Below are 17,051 nucleotides of genomic sequence, written 5' to 3' on the forward strand. Positions count from 1 at the left end.
CCTTCTCCCTGGATTGTTCTTTCTTCACCTGTATCTATGGTTGTCTCAACTCACAGGTCCCACCTTAGAAGGCTTCTCTGAGGTAACCCCCTGCATCAATATTAGCAAGCTCTGTTTTATTTTCTTTTTGTAACAGATAATGTTGTCAGAAATTCTTTGCCTGTACTTCTCCCATAAAAATTGACTTTGTGAGAATTTGGAACCTATTAGTCTCCTCTGCTGCTGTGTTTACACCTAGACTGGTACGTAGCATATACTCAGCAAATGTAGGTTGAATCAGATTATTGTATTTTTTCAAGGGTGAGAGATCTGGTTAATTGGATCATAACTAATTCTGTTCTTTTTTGTTTTATTTTTTATTGAGACAAGGTGCTGCTTTGTCCCCCAAAGGTGGTAGTGCAGTGGTACCATCATAGCTCACTGTAACCTTGAACTCCTGGGCTCATGTGATCCTCCTGCCTCAGCCTCCCAAGGTGTTTAGATTACAGATGTAAGCCACTGCACCCAGACTCTATTCTATTTTTTTTTTTTTTTTTTGGAGACAAGAGTCTCACTCCCTCATCCAGGCTGGAGTGCAGTGGTGCAATCTCTGCTCACTGCAACCTCCACCTCCCGGGTTCAAGCGATTCTCGTACATCAGCCTCTCAAGTAGCTGGAAATTATAGGTGTATATCACCGTGCCTAGCTATATTTTTTGGTAGAGGTGGTCTTTTTTTTTTTTTTTTTTGTATTTTTAGTAGAGACGGGGTTTCACTGTGTTAACCAGGATGGTCTCAATCTCCTGACCTCGTGATCCGCCCTCCTTGGCCTCCCAAAGTGCTGGGATTACAGGCGTGAGCCACTGCGCCCGGCCGAGATGGTCTTTCTTAACTTCCACATTTTCTGAATAAGGAGAAGGGAAACTGAAATAAGCTAAGAACTTAGCCAGCTTTCATGTAATTATCATGATACAGTGGGAAGATCATAGGCTTTGAAGTTGGACTGTAAATCCAGATTCTTCAGCTCATAGTCTTGGATTTTAGGCTCAAGGAGTCTGTTTTAACTATGTCAACCCCTTATCTGTGGGGATAGACGGTGGTAAATTTTAGCAGTTTTTGAAGATTAAGCCAGGAAAGCTCAGTGCAATACCTAGCCCAATGTGTAGGTAGTATGTGGCTCTTAGCAAACGTGATTACTCTGCACATATACTGTGCCCAAGTATTTTCTGGACTAGATGTGCAGAAGTGAACACAGCTACACAAAATTTCAATAAACAAATTAGCAGGTAGTGGTAAATGCTATGGAGAAAAAGTAAAGCAGAATAAGGAGTGATGCTGGGGCAGGTCATATTTCTATTTTAGGAATGGTAATAAGACCTCACTGATAAGGTGGCCTTAGAGTAGAAACCTAAATGAAGTGAAAGAACAAACCATGTATAGCTATCTGGAGTTTTTCATTTAGAAAGAATAACAAATAGGAACAAACATGGGTAAATTTGAGGAAGAGCAAGAAACTAATTGAGCTCAAGGGCAGCGTCTAAATCACTGAAGTCGGATCTTGTGGCAGCTTCATTTAAGGCTGTGCCATGTAGCGTTACAGCTGTGTTAGCAGAGAATTTGAGTTACGTAAAATTGTTGCGTTAAAAAAAAATCTGTTACACATTTGATCAATGCTATGTGGTGTTTTTGGTGTAGATGTTGAGCAAAGTACAGAGTTGCACGGTAAAATTACTGTAGTTTTTCTTCTCTTCTTCCTGCCAGTGACTGACTGTAGGAAACATTTTTTTTTTCTTTTTTTGAGACAACGTTTCACTCTCGTTGGCCAGGCTGGACCACAATGGCACGATCTCGGCTCACTGCAACCTCTGCTTCCCAGGTTCAAGTGATTTCCTGCCTCAGCCTTGCGAGTAGCTGGGGTTACAGGCACCCATCACCATGCTTGGCTAATTTTTGTATATTTAGTAGAGACAGGATTTCACCATGTTGACCAGGCTGGTCTTGAACTCCTGACCTCAGGTGATCCATCCGCCTCAGCCTCTCAAAGTGCTGGGATTACAGGCGTGAGCCACCGCGCCTGGCCCAGGAAACATTTTTATAATATGGAATTACAGCTGGAAGCAGTGGTGTATGCCTGCGATCCCAGCTACTCAGAAGGGTGAGGCAAGAAGACGCTGTGAGTCCAGGAGTTCGAGATCAGCCTGGGCAATACGGACCCTCTCTAAAAAAAATTGAGTTATAAATTATGGGCACTTCCATCAATAATTCCTTTAACTTTAATTCAAAAATGAGTAATTAATGTAAATTGGAATTTTGCCTTGTAGGTTGATTTTTGAAACCTTACCTTTTTTTTTTTTTAATCTTCTCTTAAACATGTTATTTTTGGTCATTTTAGATTGTGAATCGGCACGGTCCTGAGGCAGACAGGCATTTATTACGCTGCCTATTTTCGCATGTGGATTTCAGTGGCGATGGTAAAAGCAGTGGCAAAGATTTCCATCAGGTATTTGGGGCTTACAAAGTTCATGTCCACTTAGCTGTAATTGTTAAATGAATTTTGGGCATAGTGTATGTAGCATATGACACATACAAAATAGCATCCAGAAGTAATTGTAGCTGGATGGTGAAAAGGTGTTAGATTTTTCCTTTTTTTTTCTGTGCGTCCCTTCTGCTTGGCTGTAGACCGTAACAGCTACCTAGTTCAGGTTTAGAGAGGTAGGGATCAGACCTGCCTGAAGGAAGCAGGAATGTGGGGGTTGGGTTCCCTGCCTGAAAAGTTAGTAAGGCAGAAGAGATCTCATGTCCTGGATTGAATCTCTAGCTTTATTCCCCATCTGGCAAGAGTTTGTCATAATACTGTTTCTTAACAGTAATCTTATCAATGAGCTCTTATTTTCTGGAAGTTTTGCTGCTAATAGACTTTGAGTAGTGTAATGAGTTTTTTTTTTTAAAAAACTCTGTTTTTATAACTTTCTTTACATCTTTTTTTATTTCCTGGTTCCTTTTACCTTGGATGTTTTTGAGACGGAGTCTCTCTCTCGTCACCCAGGCTGGAGTGTGGTGGCTCACTGCAACCTCTGCCTCCTGGGTTCAAGTGATTCTCCTGCCTCAGCCTCCCAAGTAGCTGAGATTATAGGTGCCTGGCACCACGCCTGGCTAATTTTTGTATTTTTAGTAGAGAGAGGGTTTTACCATGTTGGCCAGTCAGGTCTTGAACTCCTGGCCTCAGGTGATCCACATGCCTTGGCCTCTCAAAGTGCTGGGATTACAGATGTCAACCACCGCACCTGGCGAGATTTTTAAAGAGCTGATTTTGATAATATATAACAGTATATAGTGTTAGATCACATTTTAATGTTCTGAGTACCTCAGCTTCTGTTTGTTCTTAGATGACGATTAGTGCTAATGAAAATCATTTTTTATTTTTAAAGACTCAGTTTCTGATTCAGGAGTGTGCGTTGCTGATTACAAAGCCAAATTTTATCTCGACGCTGTCCTATGCCATTGATAATCCATTGCACTATCAGAAGGTTGGTATTACTATTATCTTTACCAAGAGTGTGATCTCTTCTTAGGCTTTCTAAAAAGGCCCTAAGCCTTGATCTCATAATGTGATGTCTTAATATAAAAATTTCAGGTTGTTATTTTGGGGTGTCTTTTGTAGTTTGTAACAAAATCAAGGCAGTTCATTTAATAGTAAATAGAATCTTACTAAAACCAGATCATGTGAACGCTTAAGTTTGTCATTTCACAGTTTTAGGACATAGTGTAATGTTTCTAGCAACACTACAGAATTAAGCAACTCCTATGTAGTGCCATCCTTGGGCAAACAGGTTGTTAAAAACTTCTTGAAAAAGCAAGTTCTTATTTTAAACTAAAATTTGGTTTGTTTCAGAGTTTAAAGCCTGCTCCCCACTTATTTGCCCAGCTGAGTAAAGTGCTCAAGTTAAGCAAAGTACAAGAGGTGAGTGATTTATGAAAAGAGATGTAGACAAAATTAGAATTAAAAACAGCCATTTGACTCTTTGGTTAATCTAACCCTTCTTGTTTCAGGTAATTTTTGGCCTTGCCCTGTTGAATTCTTCCAGCTCAGATCTTAGAGGTTTCGGTGAGTTACTTTTCCAAAAATATCACAAAGTGAGACTTTAAAATACATGGGTTTTTAATCATGAGGCTCTGTGATTTAGACTTAGAGAATAAGATAATCTGAAATTAATTTCTCTTTATCTGTGGTGAAAAACATGTAATATAAATGTTACCCTCATAACCATTTTAAGTGTACAGTTCCATAGTGATGATTGTATTCAGGTTGTGTAACATCTCTCTAGAACTTTATCTTGCCAAACAGAACTATGCCCATCAACAACTGTTTTCCCCTCCCCACAGCCAGTCCCTGGCCATTGGTTTCTTTATACCTGTCAGCTAGAGAAAGCATTAAGATGGGTGAACTGGTGAATGAGAAGGGTGATTATCTGCATTTTGATGGTATGTGACTTTTTAACCCATTGTGGTGCAAAAATAACTTGTGGTTTTTGGTTTACCTGACTTCTAGCTGCCCAGTTTATCAAACAGAAGCTTCCAGATCTTCTGCGTTCTTACATTGACGCAGACGTCAGTGGAAATCAAGAAGGTGGCTTCCAAGATATAGCAATAGAGGTCCTACACCTCCTCCTCTCCCATCTCCTCTTTGGGCAGAAGGGAGCCTTTGGAGTTGGACAAGAACAGATAGACGCTTTTCTTAAGACGCTGCGCAGAGGTAAGGTAGTCTTTGTAGCCTGCGGTGGATGGTTTTCTTGGATGACCACAGACACATCACAAAAGCATTTTTTTCCCCTCCCCTCCCCTCCCCTTCCCTCTGCCTCTTTCTCTTTTTAAAAAAGAGACAACATCAGCTGGGCACAGTGGCTCAGGCCAATAATCCCAGCCCTTTGGGAAGATCAGGCGAGCATGACACCATACATAGCCTTACATGCTGTTTTTAGCTTAAAAATCGGTCACTTTTGATGTGCTCACTTCACCTCCTTGGATATTGGCATCGTAAAGTTAAGATAAATCCTAGTTACTTTGTTGCCTCTGAGCTTTCATGTTTGAGAAAGATAAGAATTCTTTTTAAAACAAATCTGATAGTGGATTAACATTCATTCTCATGGTTATTTTTATTTACTTCCTAATGTTTATATAGTTTAATTTTAATGTACATTAACATTCTCACTAATGGGAAACTTTCCACTTGCCAGTGAAATAAATAGACTGATATTCTAATTGTTTGTTTTTGATGCTTTCTTTGTATGGGAAGTGATAGCCCTATTGTGCAAATTTAAAGTAATATTTAGGACATGAATTGGTCAGTAGATGGAATCCCAATGTCAAATGTTAAAGGTATACTGATGAGCATTTTTTGTGATATAAAAGTATTCAAGTTTTGGAATTGATGTTAAAGTCATAACTTGGTCTAGTAGGCTGGAAAAAATGAAATAAGCTTGGCTTTGAATATGAACTTGTGAGAGAATTGGGTTTGAGGGGATTTTGGATAGAGCAAAAGAGGATTGTTTGTTTTTAATTAGTATAGCAGTTGTAACCTTTTTCCTCCCTCAGATTTTCCCCAAGAACGCTGTCCCGTGGTGCTCGCACCACTTTTATACCCTGAAAAACGGGACATTCTAATGGACAGGATCCTGCCTGATTCCGGAGGGGTAGCTAAAACCATGATGGAGAGCTCGTTGGCTGATTTCATGCAAGAAGTAGGCTATGGCTTTTGTGCAAGGTTGGTAGTAAAATGTGTTAAGCTTCTGATTATTCTTGTGCCAAACATGATGTAATTCTTTAAAAAAAGTCTCTAAAATTCCTTAAAGTTAATCATCTTTTCCTCTCAAGAGGCATGCTTCTAAATTTTAATCTTCCACGAACTAGTGTGTGTGACAGCTGTAAACATCCTGGGTGTTAAATGTTTATCTCCTTCCCCTCACCAGTTTCTCAAAATTAGGAGCCAGAGGTTTCTAGGCTAGTTGCCATGATAGGCATATTTTGGCTTTTGGAAGGAAGAGAGAGCACTGAAGCAAGTTAGTGTTCATGGAACTTATATCGCTTTACACTTAATGTGACTAATTTTCTCCTCTCTGACCCCCACCTCTCTAATTTCTTCATTCTGCCTTCATCTGTGGCTTCCTTCCTTTTCTGCCTCTTGCGTATTTTTCTCACTTGCTTAGGGCACCAAAGGATATTGTTTCACACTGTTAGTAGCACTTAAGACTGTGATATACTGGATTATTAATATTTTTCTAAAAGCAAATTATTAAGGGCATTAATGTGCTTTGCTTTGACTTAAAAATCCTTATGTTTTAAAAACTCTCAGACAAACCACATTCTCACTTAGGTTTGAAATAGTGCATTTGTGAGTGTTGTACTTGTGCCTGGCATATAACTTTTGTTAATCACATAGTGAAAAGTTAGGATGCAGGCTGGGCACGGTGGCTTATACCTGTAATCCCAGCACTTTGGGAGGCCGAGGTGGGCGGATCACCTGATGTCAGGAGTTCAAGACCAGCCTGACCAACATGGCGAAGACCCCATCTATACTAAAAATACAAAAATTAGCTGGGCGTGGTGGCACACGCCTGTAATCCTAGCTACTCAGGAGGCTGAGGCAGGAGAATCGCTTGAACCAAGGAGGTGGAGATTGCAGTGAGCCAAGATCGTGCCACTGCACTCCAGCCTGGGCAGCAGAGCGAGAGTTCATCTCAACAACAACAACAAGTTAGGATGGATTTTCAAGGCTTTGTCCATATCAGAATAATAAAACTCTCTTTGGATGTTAAAATCTTAAAGAAGATTGAAGATAATTTTGTTATTGTGAAAGAGAGCATTACTCATGAGTCTTATTTTCTTCCACTGATTTTTTTTTTTTTTTTTGAGACGGAGTCTTGCTCTGTTACCCGGGCTGGAGTGCAGTGGCACAATCTTAGCTCACTGCAACCTCCACCTCCCAGGTTCAAGTAGTTTTCCTGCCTCAGCCTCCCGAGCAGCTGGGACTACAGGTGAGCGCCACCATGCCTAGATAATTTTTTGTATTTTTAGTAGAGATGGGGTTTCACTGTGTTAGCCAGGATGGTCTTGATCTCCTGACCTCGTGATCCACCCGCCTCAGCCTTCCAAAGTGCTGGGATTACAGGCGTGAGCCACCACACCCGGCTCTTAACACTGATTTTTAAAAATTGTTTGCCTTTTGAAAAAATTTTCAGGCTGGGCATTGTGGCTGACGCCTGTAATCCCAGCATTTTGGGAGGCCGAGACAGGTGGCTCTCTTGAGGCCAGGAGTTTCAGATCAGCCTGGCCAATGTGGTGAAACCCCGTGTCCACTAAAAATAACAAAAATTAGCCAGGCGTGGTGGTGCATGCTTGTAATCCCAGCTATTTGGGAGGCTGAGGCAGGAAGATGATTTGAACCTGCGAAGTGGAGGTTGCAGTGAGCCAAGATCGTGCCATTGTACTCCAGTACTCTTGTACTCCACAAGAAGTGGAGCCCAAGCGGAAATGCTTGCTCACCTCCTGCTGTGTGGATGGTTTCTAACAGTCTACAGACAGATAACAGTCCATGGCCGGGGGTTCGGGAGCCCACTGCATTATATCATTCTTAGGCCTTTGCATCCTCATAGCTTATCTCCCATCTAACAAGTGAGAGCATACTATATTTGGTTTTCCATTCCTGAGTTACTTAGAATAAGGACTTTTGCCATTTTCTTACTGAAGTAGATGGTTTTTACATTCCTAGCTGTATAAATGTAACAAGAAATAACACTTACTGCTCTGCCTGTTTTATTTAGTAAAACTAAGGATTTCAAAGAAGGTTCATTTAATGCCAGAATTTCTCAATCTTGGTGTTGAGGCTGGTAGCATTTTTCTGAAGTTACATTTCTGTTTCAGTGTTGAAGAATGTCGCAATATAATTGTGCAGTTTGGTGTTCGGGAGGTCACAGCTGCCCAGGTTGCAAGGGTTTTGGGAATGATGGCTCGAACTCATTCAGGATTAACAGATGGCATTCCATTACAGGTGTGTTGAATTCAGCTATTTTACCAAGTGAGTTAATGTCCTGTCCTCTTTATTTTTTTTTATTGAATTACAGTATGATTGATTGTTCTATCGACCAGAAGTGAACACATGGAGTAGTTGGGTTTGTTTAATTCAAGTTTTACTTCTACAGAGTATTTCTGCTCCGGGCAGTGGGATCTGGAGTGATGGGAAAGATAAAAGTGATGGAGCACAGGCACACACGTGGAATGTAGAAGTCTTGATTGATGTTCTTAAAGAACTGGTGAGTATATGTGATGATGGTTTTTGATTTGTGGTATTTGGATGATATAGTCCAAAGAAAGCAAATTTTTAAGAATTTTCCACCTTCGTTAACTCAAAAAGTAATAAAGTATCCAAGTTAATTGTGTACCAGAGGCAGTACATAATCAAATTTAAATTTTTTCATTAGGGTTGTTACCTTGTAATTTGGGGTGCTACTGCTAAGTTACTCTTGTTTATGGTGGATAAGAACAATGAAAATCATATTTATCTTGCCACTTCTACTTCAGTTTAAACTGAATAAAAAATAAAGTACCTCTACTAAAATATTGAAGGGCTTAAATAAGACATAAAGGAATTGAACTCTATTTATTTTTCCTTTTGCTGTGTTGCCCATATTGGACTTTTAACTCCTGGGCTCTAGTTAATGATCCTCCCACCTTTGGGAGCAAAGCGTTGGGATTATAAGCATGAGTCATTGTACCTGGCCTAGAATGGAACTTTTGTTTTTGTTTTTGTTTTTTTTAGATGGAGTCTCACTCTGTTGGCCAGGCTGAAGTGCAGTGGCACGATCATGGCTCACTGCACTCTCTGCCTCCTGGGTTCAAGCAGTTCTCCTGCCTCAGCCTCCCAAGTAGCTGGGTCTACAGGCATGTGCCACCATGCCTGGCTAATTTTTTTTTTTTTTTGTATTTTTAGTAGAGACAGGGTTTCATCATGTTGGCCAGGCTGGTCTCAAACTCCTGACCTCAGGGAATCCGCCCTCCTTCCAAAGTGCTGTGATTACAGGCGTAAGCCACTGCGCCTGGCCCTAGAATTGAACTTTTAGATATTAAAAGGTAGTGTGATAAGCCAGGTGTGGTGGCTCACTCCTGTAATCCCAGCACTTTGGGAGGCCGAGGCAGTGGGTCACATGAGGCCAGGAGTTTGATACCATCCTGGCTAGCGTGGCAAAAACCTGTCTCTACTAAAATTTTAAAAAATTACCTGGGCATGTTGGTGTACGTCTGTAATCCCAGCTACTTGGGAGGCTGAGGCACGAGAATCTCTTGAACCCAAGAGGCAGACGTTGAAGTGAGCCGAGAGATCATGCCACTGCGCTCCAGCCTGAGCGACAGAGTGAGACTGTGTCTTAAAAAAAAAAAAGGAAAAAAAAAGAATGGGTTTCTTAAAATTCACATTAAAAATTTTGTAAGTAGAACATCTAAATTGAATTTCAGATTTAATTTGGCCTTTTGGATAATGTATCAAAATATACACACATTCATTACATTTTAAACTACTTTGGTCTTTTTTAGAATCCGAGTTTGAATTTCAAGGAAGTAACTTATGAACTGGACCATCCTGGATTTCAAATTCGTGACAGTAAAGGACTTCATAATGTGGTTTATGGCATTCAGAGGGGTTTGGGTATGGAAGTGTTCCCAGTAGACCTCATATATAGACCTTGGAAACATGCTGAAGGCCAGGTGAGTGAGTGGTATTTAGTTATAGATGGGGGAATAAAACATGACTTATTCTTTATGTAGTGCCATGTAACCATTGATTGAAATATTCTTGTAAAGTAGAATTTGTTATACATAGCACAGGAAAGCAAGGACTCTCCATAAGTATTGAAGGAATATTATCATAGTTTTAGTACTAGTCAGACTCCTTTAAGGTCTTACTGTCAAGGTGTTTTCCCAATAGTTTAATGATGTTCACATTTCCAAGGCAACGTTAAGTTTCCTTAATTGGCTCAGAAATGTCTTTTAACAGTTGTTATGATTGATAATCCAGACAGGGTTTCATTATGCACCTTTCATGTGTCTGAATTATGTGTGGTTTTCAAAGGGCAAATGATTAAGATTTTAAACGGGAAATTGCCATGCTAATAACCTTAAGATTGACAATAGCCTAATGAAAACATTTCAGATTTTTATGGCATTCACAATCATTTATGGTGGTAAGCATTTTCTTTCATTGCAGCTCTCCTTCATTCAACATTCCCTTATAAATCCAGAGATCTTCTGTTTTGCTGACTATCCCTGTCATACTGTTGCCACTGATATTCTGAAAGCACCACCAGAGGATGACAATCGAGAAATTGCCACATGGTAAACACTTTGATTCATCTTTCATTTAAAAGATTACTTCTTCTTTTGTGAAATATAAAGTTAATACTAAGCCAAGTACATAGTTAACAGGTTTAAATGAAGCAGTAGTTTTAGTGACCCTGCTTAAGTATTTATAGAGGGGGTTGGTAGATAAATTCTTTTTCAGTCTCTATCGTTAGTTATATCTTGTAAGGTCTGTCCTTAGGTGTTCTTTTAAAAGCATCAAATCTGAAAGTATCAAATGTTGGAAAGAGATTTGTACTTCCCCCTTTTCTCCCTTAGTATTGAGATTTCTCCTCTGTAGAGCTTATACCTTTTTTTTTTTTTTTTTGATTTGTAAGTTGCTCAAGGTGGCCAACCTGTCAAATCTAATAGTTTTCTTTTCTTTTCTTATTTATATTTTTGGGATGGAGTCTCACTCTGTTGCCCAGGCTGGAGTGCAGTGGCACAATCTCAGCTCACTGCAACGTCTGCCCCCCCGGTTTAAGTGATTCTCCTGCCTCAGCCTCCCGAGTAGCTAGGATTACAGGTGCTCACCATTGCCCTGGGCTAAGTTTTGTATTTTTAGTAGAGACGGGGTTTTACCATGTTGGCCAGGCTGGTCTTAAACTCCTGACCTCAAGTGATCCATTCGCCTTGGTCTCTCAAAGTGCTGGGATTGCAGGCGTGAGCTACTGCACCTGGCCAAATCTAATACTTTTCAGCTAAAGTATCTAGTTTCTCTGAGTTCCATTTTCAAATTTTCGAGGTAGAGTCTTAGTCCGGCCCAGTGTCTATATCAGGTTTCTCTTGGAGCTCTGTCCCGTCATTCCTCTCTGTGAATGTGTGAAGAAAGAATGGTAACAAGTACTTTCATTATTTTTGAAGTACACAGAGCTACAGAGAGAGAGCGTGGCTTGAATTGTTCCCCAAAGGGATCTAGTTCATAATGTATCTTCAATTTTTTTCTATCTATAGCCTCCCAGAACACGTTTGTGTTATTGATCAAATAATTATCTTTACTTTTTTTGGTGGTGGTGTGTCCTTTTCTTAGGTGGTAGCCAACATTAGATTTGTAAGCTTGCTTGTTTTTTTCCTTATGAGTCTGATGTATATAGTAGTATTTCTTCTTCATTTTATTTGAACAGATAAAGAAGGGCTCTTTCCATTTTTATGAAGCTTAAATACCATTATCACATTAACAAATAACAGTTCCTTAATATAGCTAGTTATTTACATTTAAGTTCCCCAGTTGGCTCAAAAATGTCTTTTAAAAATTTCTATGATTGAGAATTCCAGACACAGTCCATAGTTTCTTTTATTCTGTAAATCTGTCTTCGCTCTCTCTTTTAAATTTATTTTTTGCCATTGATTTGATAGAGAAATACAGCATTTGTTCTCTAGTCTACCCCATGTTATTTTCTTACCTGTTTTCTCATGGTGTTTACTTCATTCTGTATCCCTATGTTTTTCGTGGGCTGAGGATAGAGTTAGATCTTCAGGCTCAGTTGAAGCCAACCAGATTCAACCTCTTGGGGCAAAAATAATTCTTAAGAGAGTGCTGTGGACTTCAAACTTCTAATATTAAAACATGACACCAACTTGGTTTTGTGCTTACAAGCTGGTATCACTTATTTTGAAAATTAATCTGTATACTTGGATTTTCATCGATAAAGCATGTTTCTCCTTTTCTTGTTAGGAAGAGCTTGGATTTGATTGAATCTCTGCTGAGGCTTGCAGAGGTTGGGCAGTATGAGCAAGTCAAACAGCTCTTCAGCTTCCCTATCAAACACTGTCCAGACATGCTGGTATTGGCCTTACTACAAATTAACACCTCTTGGCATACCTTGCGCCATGAACTTATCTCCACTCTGATGCCAATTTTCCTTGGAAACCATCCTAACTCAGCAATTATTTTGCACTATGCATGGCATGGGCAGGTAAGATGTGACCGTGTGCTTACCATTTTTTCATCTGAATAATTGACCTTCTTTGGAGTGTTAAGGAAGCTCAACCAGAGAAATTTTTTTTTACATCTCTGAATTACTATGACTTTAGAAGTCATACTGTCATAAAACTTGTTTTATCTTTTAGAATCCTGTGAGCAATAAAATACAAGATCCCAAAAGCAAGGAGGCAAAATAATATTTAATAATTTTATTTTCTTTCCTTCTTTTTTTTTTTTTTTGAGATGGTGTCTTGCTCTGTCGCCCAGGCTGGAGTGCAGTGGTGCAGTCTGTCTCACTGCAACCTCCATCTCCTGGGTTCAAGTGATTCTCCTGCCTCAGGCGTGCATCACCATGCCCGGCTAATTTTTGTATTTTTAGTAGAAGTGGGATTTCACCATGTTGGCCAGGATAGTCTCAAACTCCTGACCTCAAATGATCCACCTACCTCGGCCTCCCAAAGTTTTGGGATTACAGGTGTGAGCCACCACACCCGGCCAATATTTAATAATTTCAATATTAAGAAAGGTCTGTATTGCTAGGGCATCACTTTCCTTTTTATATGAAGGGGCTTAAACATCTATCATGGAGGCAGAAGGTACTGATACCATATTTTCACAGGAAATGAGAGATCACAGATCAATTTAATTAGCACTCTTTTCTAATTTATCTAAATCCAACATTTACATTTTATTTCAGTTTGTGCTGAAATGCCTTTCAAGCCCCTGTGCTTTTTACCTCTTATTTTTTAGAATGTATTTGGCAAGTAAGTATTCTTTTGTCCACTGATTTTTTTTCCTTCCCCTACTTTTTTTTTTGAGAGAGGATCTTGCCCTGTCACCTAGGGTGGAGTGCAGTGGTGCAAACATGTCTCACTGCAGCCTTAACCTCCCAGGCTCAGTCACTCATTCTGCCTCAGCCATCCTAAGTAGATGGGACCACAGGCACATGCCACCATACCCAGTTAATTTTTTGAATTTTTGTAGAGACAGAGTCTTGCCCTGTTTCCCAAGCTAATATCCTACCTTATATGATACATGCAGGAAAAAAAATTTCTTCCCCTTTACCCCGAGTGCCCCTTTTAGCTACTTTTTATCCTTTACCCATTCTTGAAGTAATTTATATTATATACAAGTGCTTTTTACAAATTAGTGAAATAAGGTTCTTTATTATAAGTGAAAAATGTTAGGCTTAGTTCTAGGTCATTCAGTTAGTTTCTCCTCCTTTCCTAGAGACTCAATTAACATTGTAGACTTAACAGTTTATAAAATGCATGATAAACATTTAACCAAGCATTTGCAGTCCAGATGGTCTTCATTCCTTTCTCACCATAGCTGTGAGGTAGAAAGGGCTGGTAAACGAGCTGCATCTCCTCTCTTGTGATTGAATACTTGTTCTAGCAGACCATCTGCCACTCTAGGACAATTAATTGGGATATTACTTGGATGTAGCAATAGTAATGGTCTTGCTGTTGCTTCTATGATAAATACTCACTGAGTTCCAGATATTTGCATCATTCATGGTTGTTTCTGAAAACCAGGCTACCTGTCAGTAAAAAAAAGAAATGGAATAAAAAAAATGAAAGATTCTTGTTTGTGGAAATAAGATTTAGAATGTGTGTACAGGCGCCACTCCCAGAAGTAGTGATACATCCAACACTATACTGTGCAACATGAGAAATAGTTACCTTAAATTGTTTTGTTTTTATTTATATGCCAGTAATTTGCATTTAAAGTAATTATATAAACTTGATGTAACGTCATGTTCACATAATCTAGTTCACATTTAGCTTCTGAAAATGATAGGCAGACTTAAAATAGGACAAATAAGTTTGTTGAATGACTATATGACCCAAGTTTAGGAACAGGCTTTATTTGGAATATGTGGAGGTAACTTGGCTTTCCCATAAAGAATGTCATGGTAATTGCATAGTTTGAGGCCTGAACTTAATGTCAGCACAGGTATACCTGATTTTTATACAAGTTCTAGTAAAATTAACTGGGCATTTGTAATAATATCTATCACAGTGTTTAGCAGTATTGCTATTTAATCTTTCTTCCCCTTTTTAGGGACAGTCTCCCTCAATTCGCCAGCTTATCATGCATGCAATGGCAGAATGGTACATGAGAGGGGAGCAGTATGATCAGGCCAAATTGTCTCGAATACTTGATGTGGCCCAGGACTTGAAGGTGAGTTCAGAGGGACAGACTGACACCAGTTTATTTACTAATGAGAAAAAAAGGCCGGGCGCGGTGGCTCACGCCTGTAATCCCAGCACATTGGGAGGCTGAGGCGGGCGGATCCACAAGGTCTCGAGACCAGCCTGACCAAAACATGGTGAAACACCATCTCTACTAAAAATAGAAAAATTAGCCGGACACGGTGGTGTGTGCCTGTAATCCCAGCTACTCGGGAGGCTGAGGCAGGAGAATCGCTTGAACCTGGGAGGCAGAGGTTGTGGTGAGCCAAGATTGCGCCACTGCACTCCAGCCGGGGCAACAGAGCAAGACTCCATCTCAAAAAGAAAAAAAGCAAATGCTTATGTAACAAAGATGCTCTAGGAATAATTCACAAGTGACTAGCTCCTGGAATGAGATGAGATTTAGAGGTTTCTTGAAAAGGATAGGAAGGAGAGTGGCTTTAGGTATATAAAAGTGTTTTTATTTTTGATTGGTCTTCCATATATTGTAAAGCTGTTTTATAGTAAAAAGTTAGCTTTTCTCATAAGTTATGTTAGATACAGTTTTTGGGGAAACTAGGCATGTTTCTTCCCTTAAGCAGCTCTGTGAGAATCAACAGGATCTTTTGACGAATTACTCTATATCTTTTTTTTTTTTTTTTGGAGACGGAATCTTACTCTGTTGCCCAGGCTGGAGTGTAGTGGCGCCTCTTGGCTCACTGCAATCTCTGCCTCCTGGGTTCAAGTGATTCTCCTGCCTCAGCCTCCCAAGTAGCTGGGACTACAGGCGCCTGCCACTGTACCTGGCTAATTTTTTTATTTTTAGTAGAGACAGGATTTCACCATGTTGGCCAGGCTGGTCTTGAACCTCTGACCTTAGGTGATCCACCCACCTTGGCCTCCCAAAGTGCTGGGATTACAGTCGTGAGCCACCACGTACAGCCTAGACTCTATAGTATTAATCACTAGGTGCATTAATGTACTGGTGATGCAGTTGTGCTTAAGCCTGTGTTTAGATTTTGAAAAATGGGTAGGGATAATTATTCGTGCTTTGAGTCTTGTTCTGCTCTAGGTTTAGTTATTTTAAAAAGCACGGTAAAGTTTGTTTTGAAGGTAGTGTCATGTATTCACCTTTAAAATGTGATCATTATTTTAGAAAATAATGACTAATGTTACCCCTGAATTGTGCTAAGCTGTTTAAATTGTGACCAAGGAAGTATTAGCAGTGTGTTTTATTTGAACTTGTTTGTGGAAAGCGAGAAACAGAATGTGGGACAGAGATAGTTACTTAATTGCTCCACTTGCATTATCTAATATGCTTTGTCCTTTAGGCCTTGTCAATGCTGCTAAATGGTACTCCATTTGCCTTTGTTATTGACCTTGCTGCACTTGCTTCACGTCGTGAATACCTCAAACTTGATAAATGGCTCACAGATAAAATTCGAGAGCATGGGGTAAGCAGGATTTGTTTACTTATTTTTGCTCTTAAATTTTGGTGGCTGAAATGGCTAAAGTATAACTTTTAAAATTTGTGCAGCAGTAATAAACTAAAGAAAAATTTAAAAGAAACAACTTTTTAAAAAGGCAATGAAGATGTTATTTATTTTAGATTTTAGTTACAGTGCTTAGTAGTTACCTTTAATCCAAAAACATTTAAGATCAATTTTTAAATACACTGAGAGACTTTTCTGTTCTTCAGGAGCCTTTTATCCAGGCGTGTATGACTTTTTTAAAGAGACGGTGTCCTTCTATTTTGGGTGGACTTGCCCCAGAAAAAGACCAGCCCAAAAGTGCTCAACTTCCTCCAGAAACTTTGGCAACAATGTTGGCCTGTCTGCAAGCTTGTGCAGGGTAAGAAGTACATACATGAATATGACTCTTTTTGAATTGGATTATACGAATAATTGTAGATTTGCGGAAGAAGAGATTCAGTGAAAGTGACAGCAGTTTAAAATGGTCCAATGGTTTTTAAGTCCAAAGTCCTATACTATTTATGATACATACTAGCTCCATTTGAGTTAAGGTTTTGTATCTGGTGTGAGATAGAGGTCCAAATTCGTCTTTGCATGTGAATATCCAGTTGTTCCAGCAGCATTTGTTGAGACCACTACTTTGCCTTTTCAATTATCTCAAAAAAAAGCAATTACCTGTAGTGCATGGGTTAGTTTGTGGTCTCTCTAAGTGGCAAGGTCTTGCTGTCGACTAGGCTGGAGTACAGTGGTGCAATCATAGCTCACTGCAACCTCAAACTCCTGTATTAAGTTATCCTCCCACCTCAACCTCCCAAGTACCTGGGACCGCAGGCATGTGCCACCCACTCTCAGCTGGTTAAATTTTCTTCTTCTTCTTCTTTTTTTTTTTTTTTTTGTAGAGATGAGGTCTCAGTATCTTGCCCGAGCTGATCTCAAACTCCTGGGCTCAAGTGATCCTCCTGCCTCAGCCTCCCAAAGTGCTGGGATTACAGGTGTGAGTCACCACACCCGGGCTATTATTGGTTTCTTAATTCTGTTGATCTGTGTCTCTTAGGCCAGTTCCACAGTCTTGATCACAATAGGTTTTCAGTAAGTTTTGAAATTGGGGATTATGAAT

General features: G+C 39.7%; 1 protein-coding gene across 13 annotated transcripts in view; it reads left to right on the forward strand.

The window, feature by feature from the left end:
* CNOT1 (CCR4-NOT transcription complex subunit 1) overlaps nucleotides 1-17,051 on the forward strand; it is a 110,164-nt gene that overhangs the window by 39,741 nt on the left and 53,372 nt on the right. For all 13 annotated transcript variants that reach the window (XM_055299288.2, XM_055299293.2, XM_055299295.2 and 10 more), the window contains 14 exons: nucleotides 2,371-2,478; nucleotides 3,407-3,505; nucleotides 3,871-3,939; nucleotides 4,029-4,083; nucleotides 4,528-4,731; nucleotides 5,571-5,739; nucleotides 7,896-8,022; nucleotides 8,174-8,284; nucleotides 9,561-9,731; nucleotides 10,231-10,358; nucleotides 12,037-12,277; nucleotides 14,353-14,472; nucleotides 15,794-15,916; nucleotides 16,162-16,313. In XM_055299288.2, coding sequence (XP_055155263.1) covers nucleotides 2,371-2,478; nucleotides 3,407-3,505; nucleotides 3,871-3,939; nucleotides 4,029-4,083; nucleotides 4,528-4,731; nucleotides 5,571-5,739; nucleotides 7,896-8,022; nucleotides 8,174-8,284; nucleotides 9,561-9,731; nucleotides 10,231-10,358; nucleotides 12,037-12,277; nucleotides 14,353-14,472; nucleotides 15,794-15,916; nucleotides 16,162-16,313 — 1,877 coding nt within the window. The remainder of the gene's footprint in view (nucleotides 1-2,370; nucleotides 2,479-3,406; nucleotides 3,506-3,870; nucleotides 3,940-4,028; nucleotides 4,084-4,527; nucleotides 4,732-5,570; nucleotides 5,740-7,895; nucleotides 8,023-8,173; nucleotides 8,285-9,560; nucleotides 9,732-10,230; nucleotides 10,359-12,036; nucleotides 12,278-14,352; nucleotides 14,473-15,793; nucleotides 15,917-16,161; nucleotides 16,314-17,051) is intronic.

Source organism: Symphalangus syndactylus, chromosome 11 (assembly GCF_028878055.3).
Source record: "Symphalangus syndactylus isolate Jambi chromosome 11, NHGRI_mSymSyn1-v2.1_pri, whole genome shotgun sequence".
In the NCBI taxonomy this organism is placed as follows: Eukaryota; Metazoa; Chordata; class Mammalia; order Primates; family Hylobatidae; genus Symphalangus; species Symphalangus syndactylus.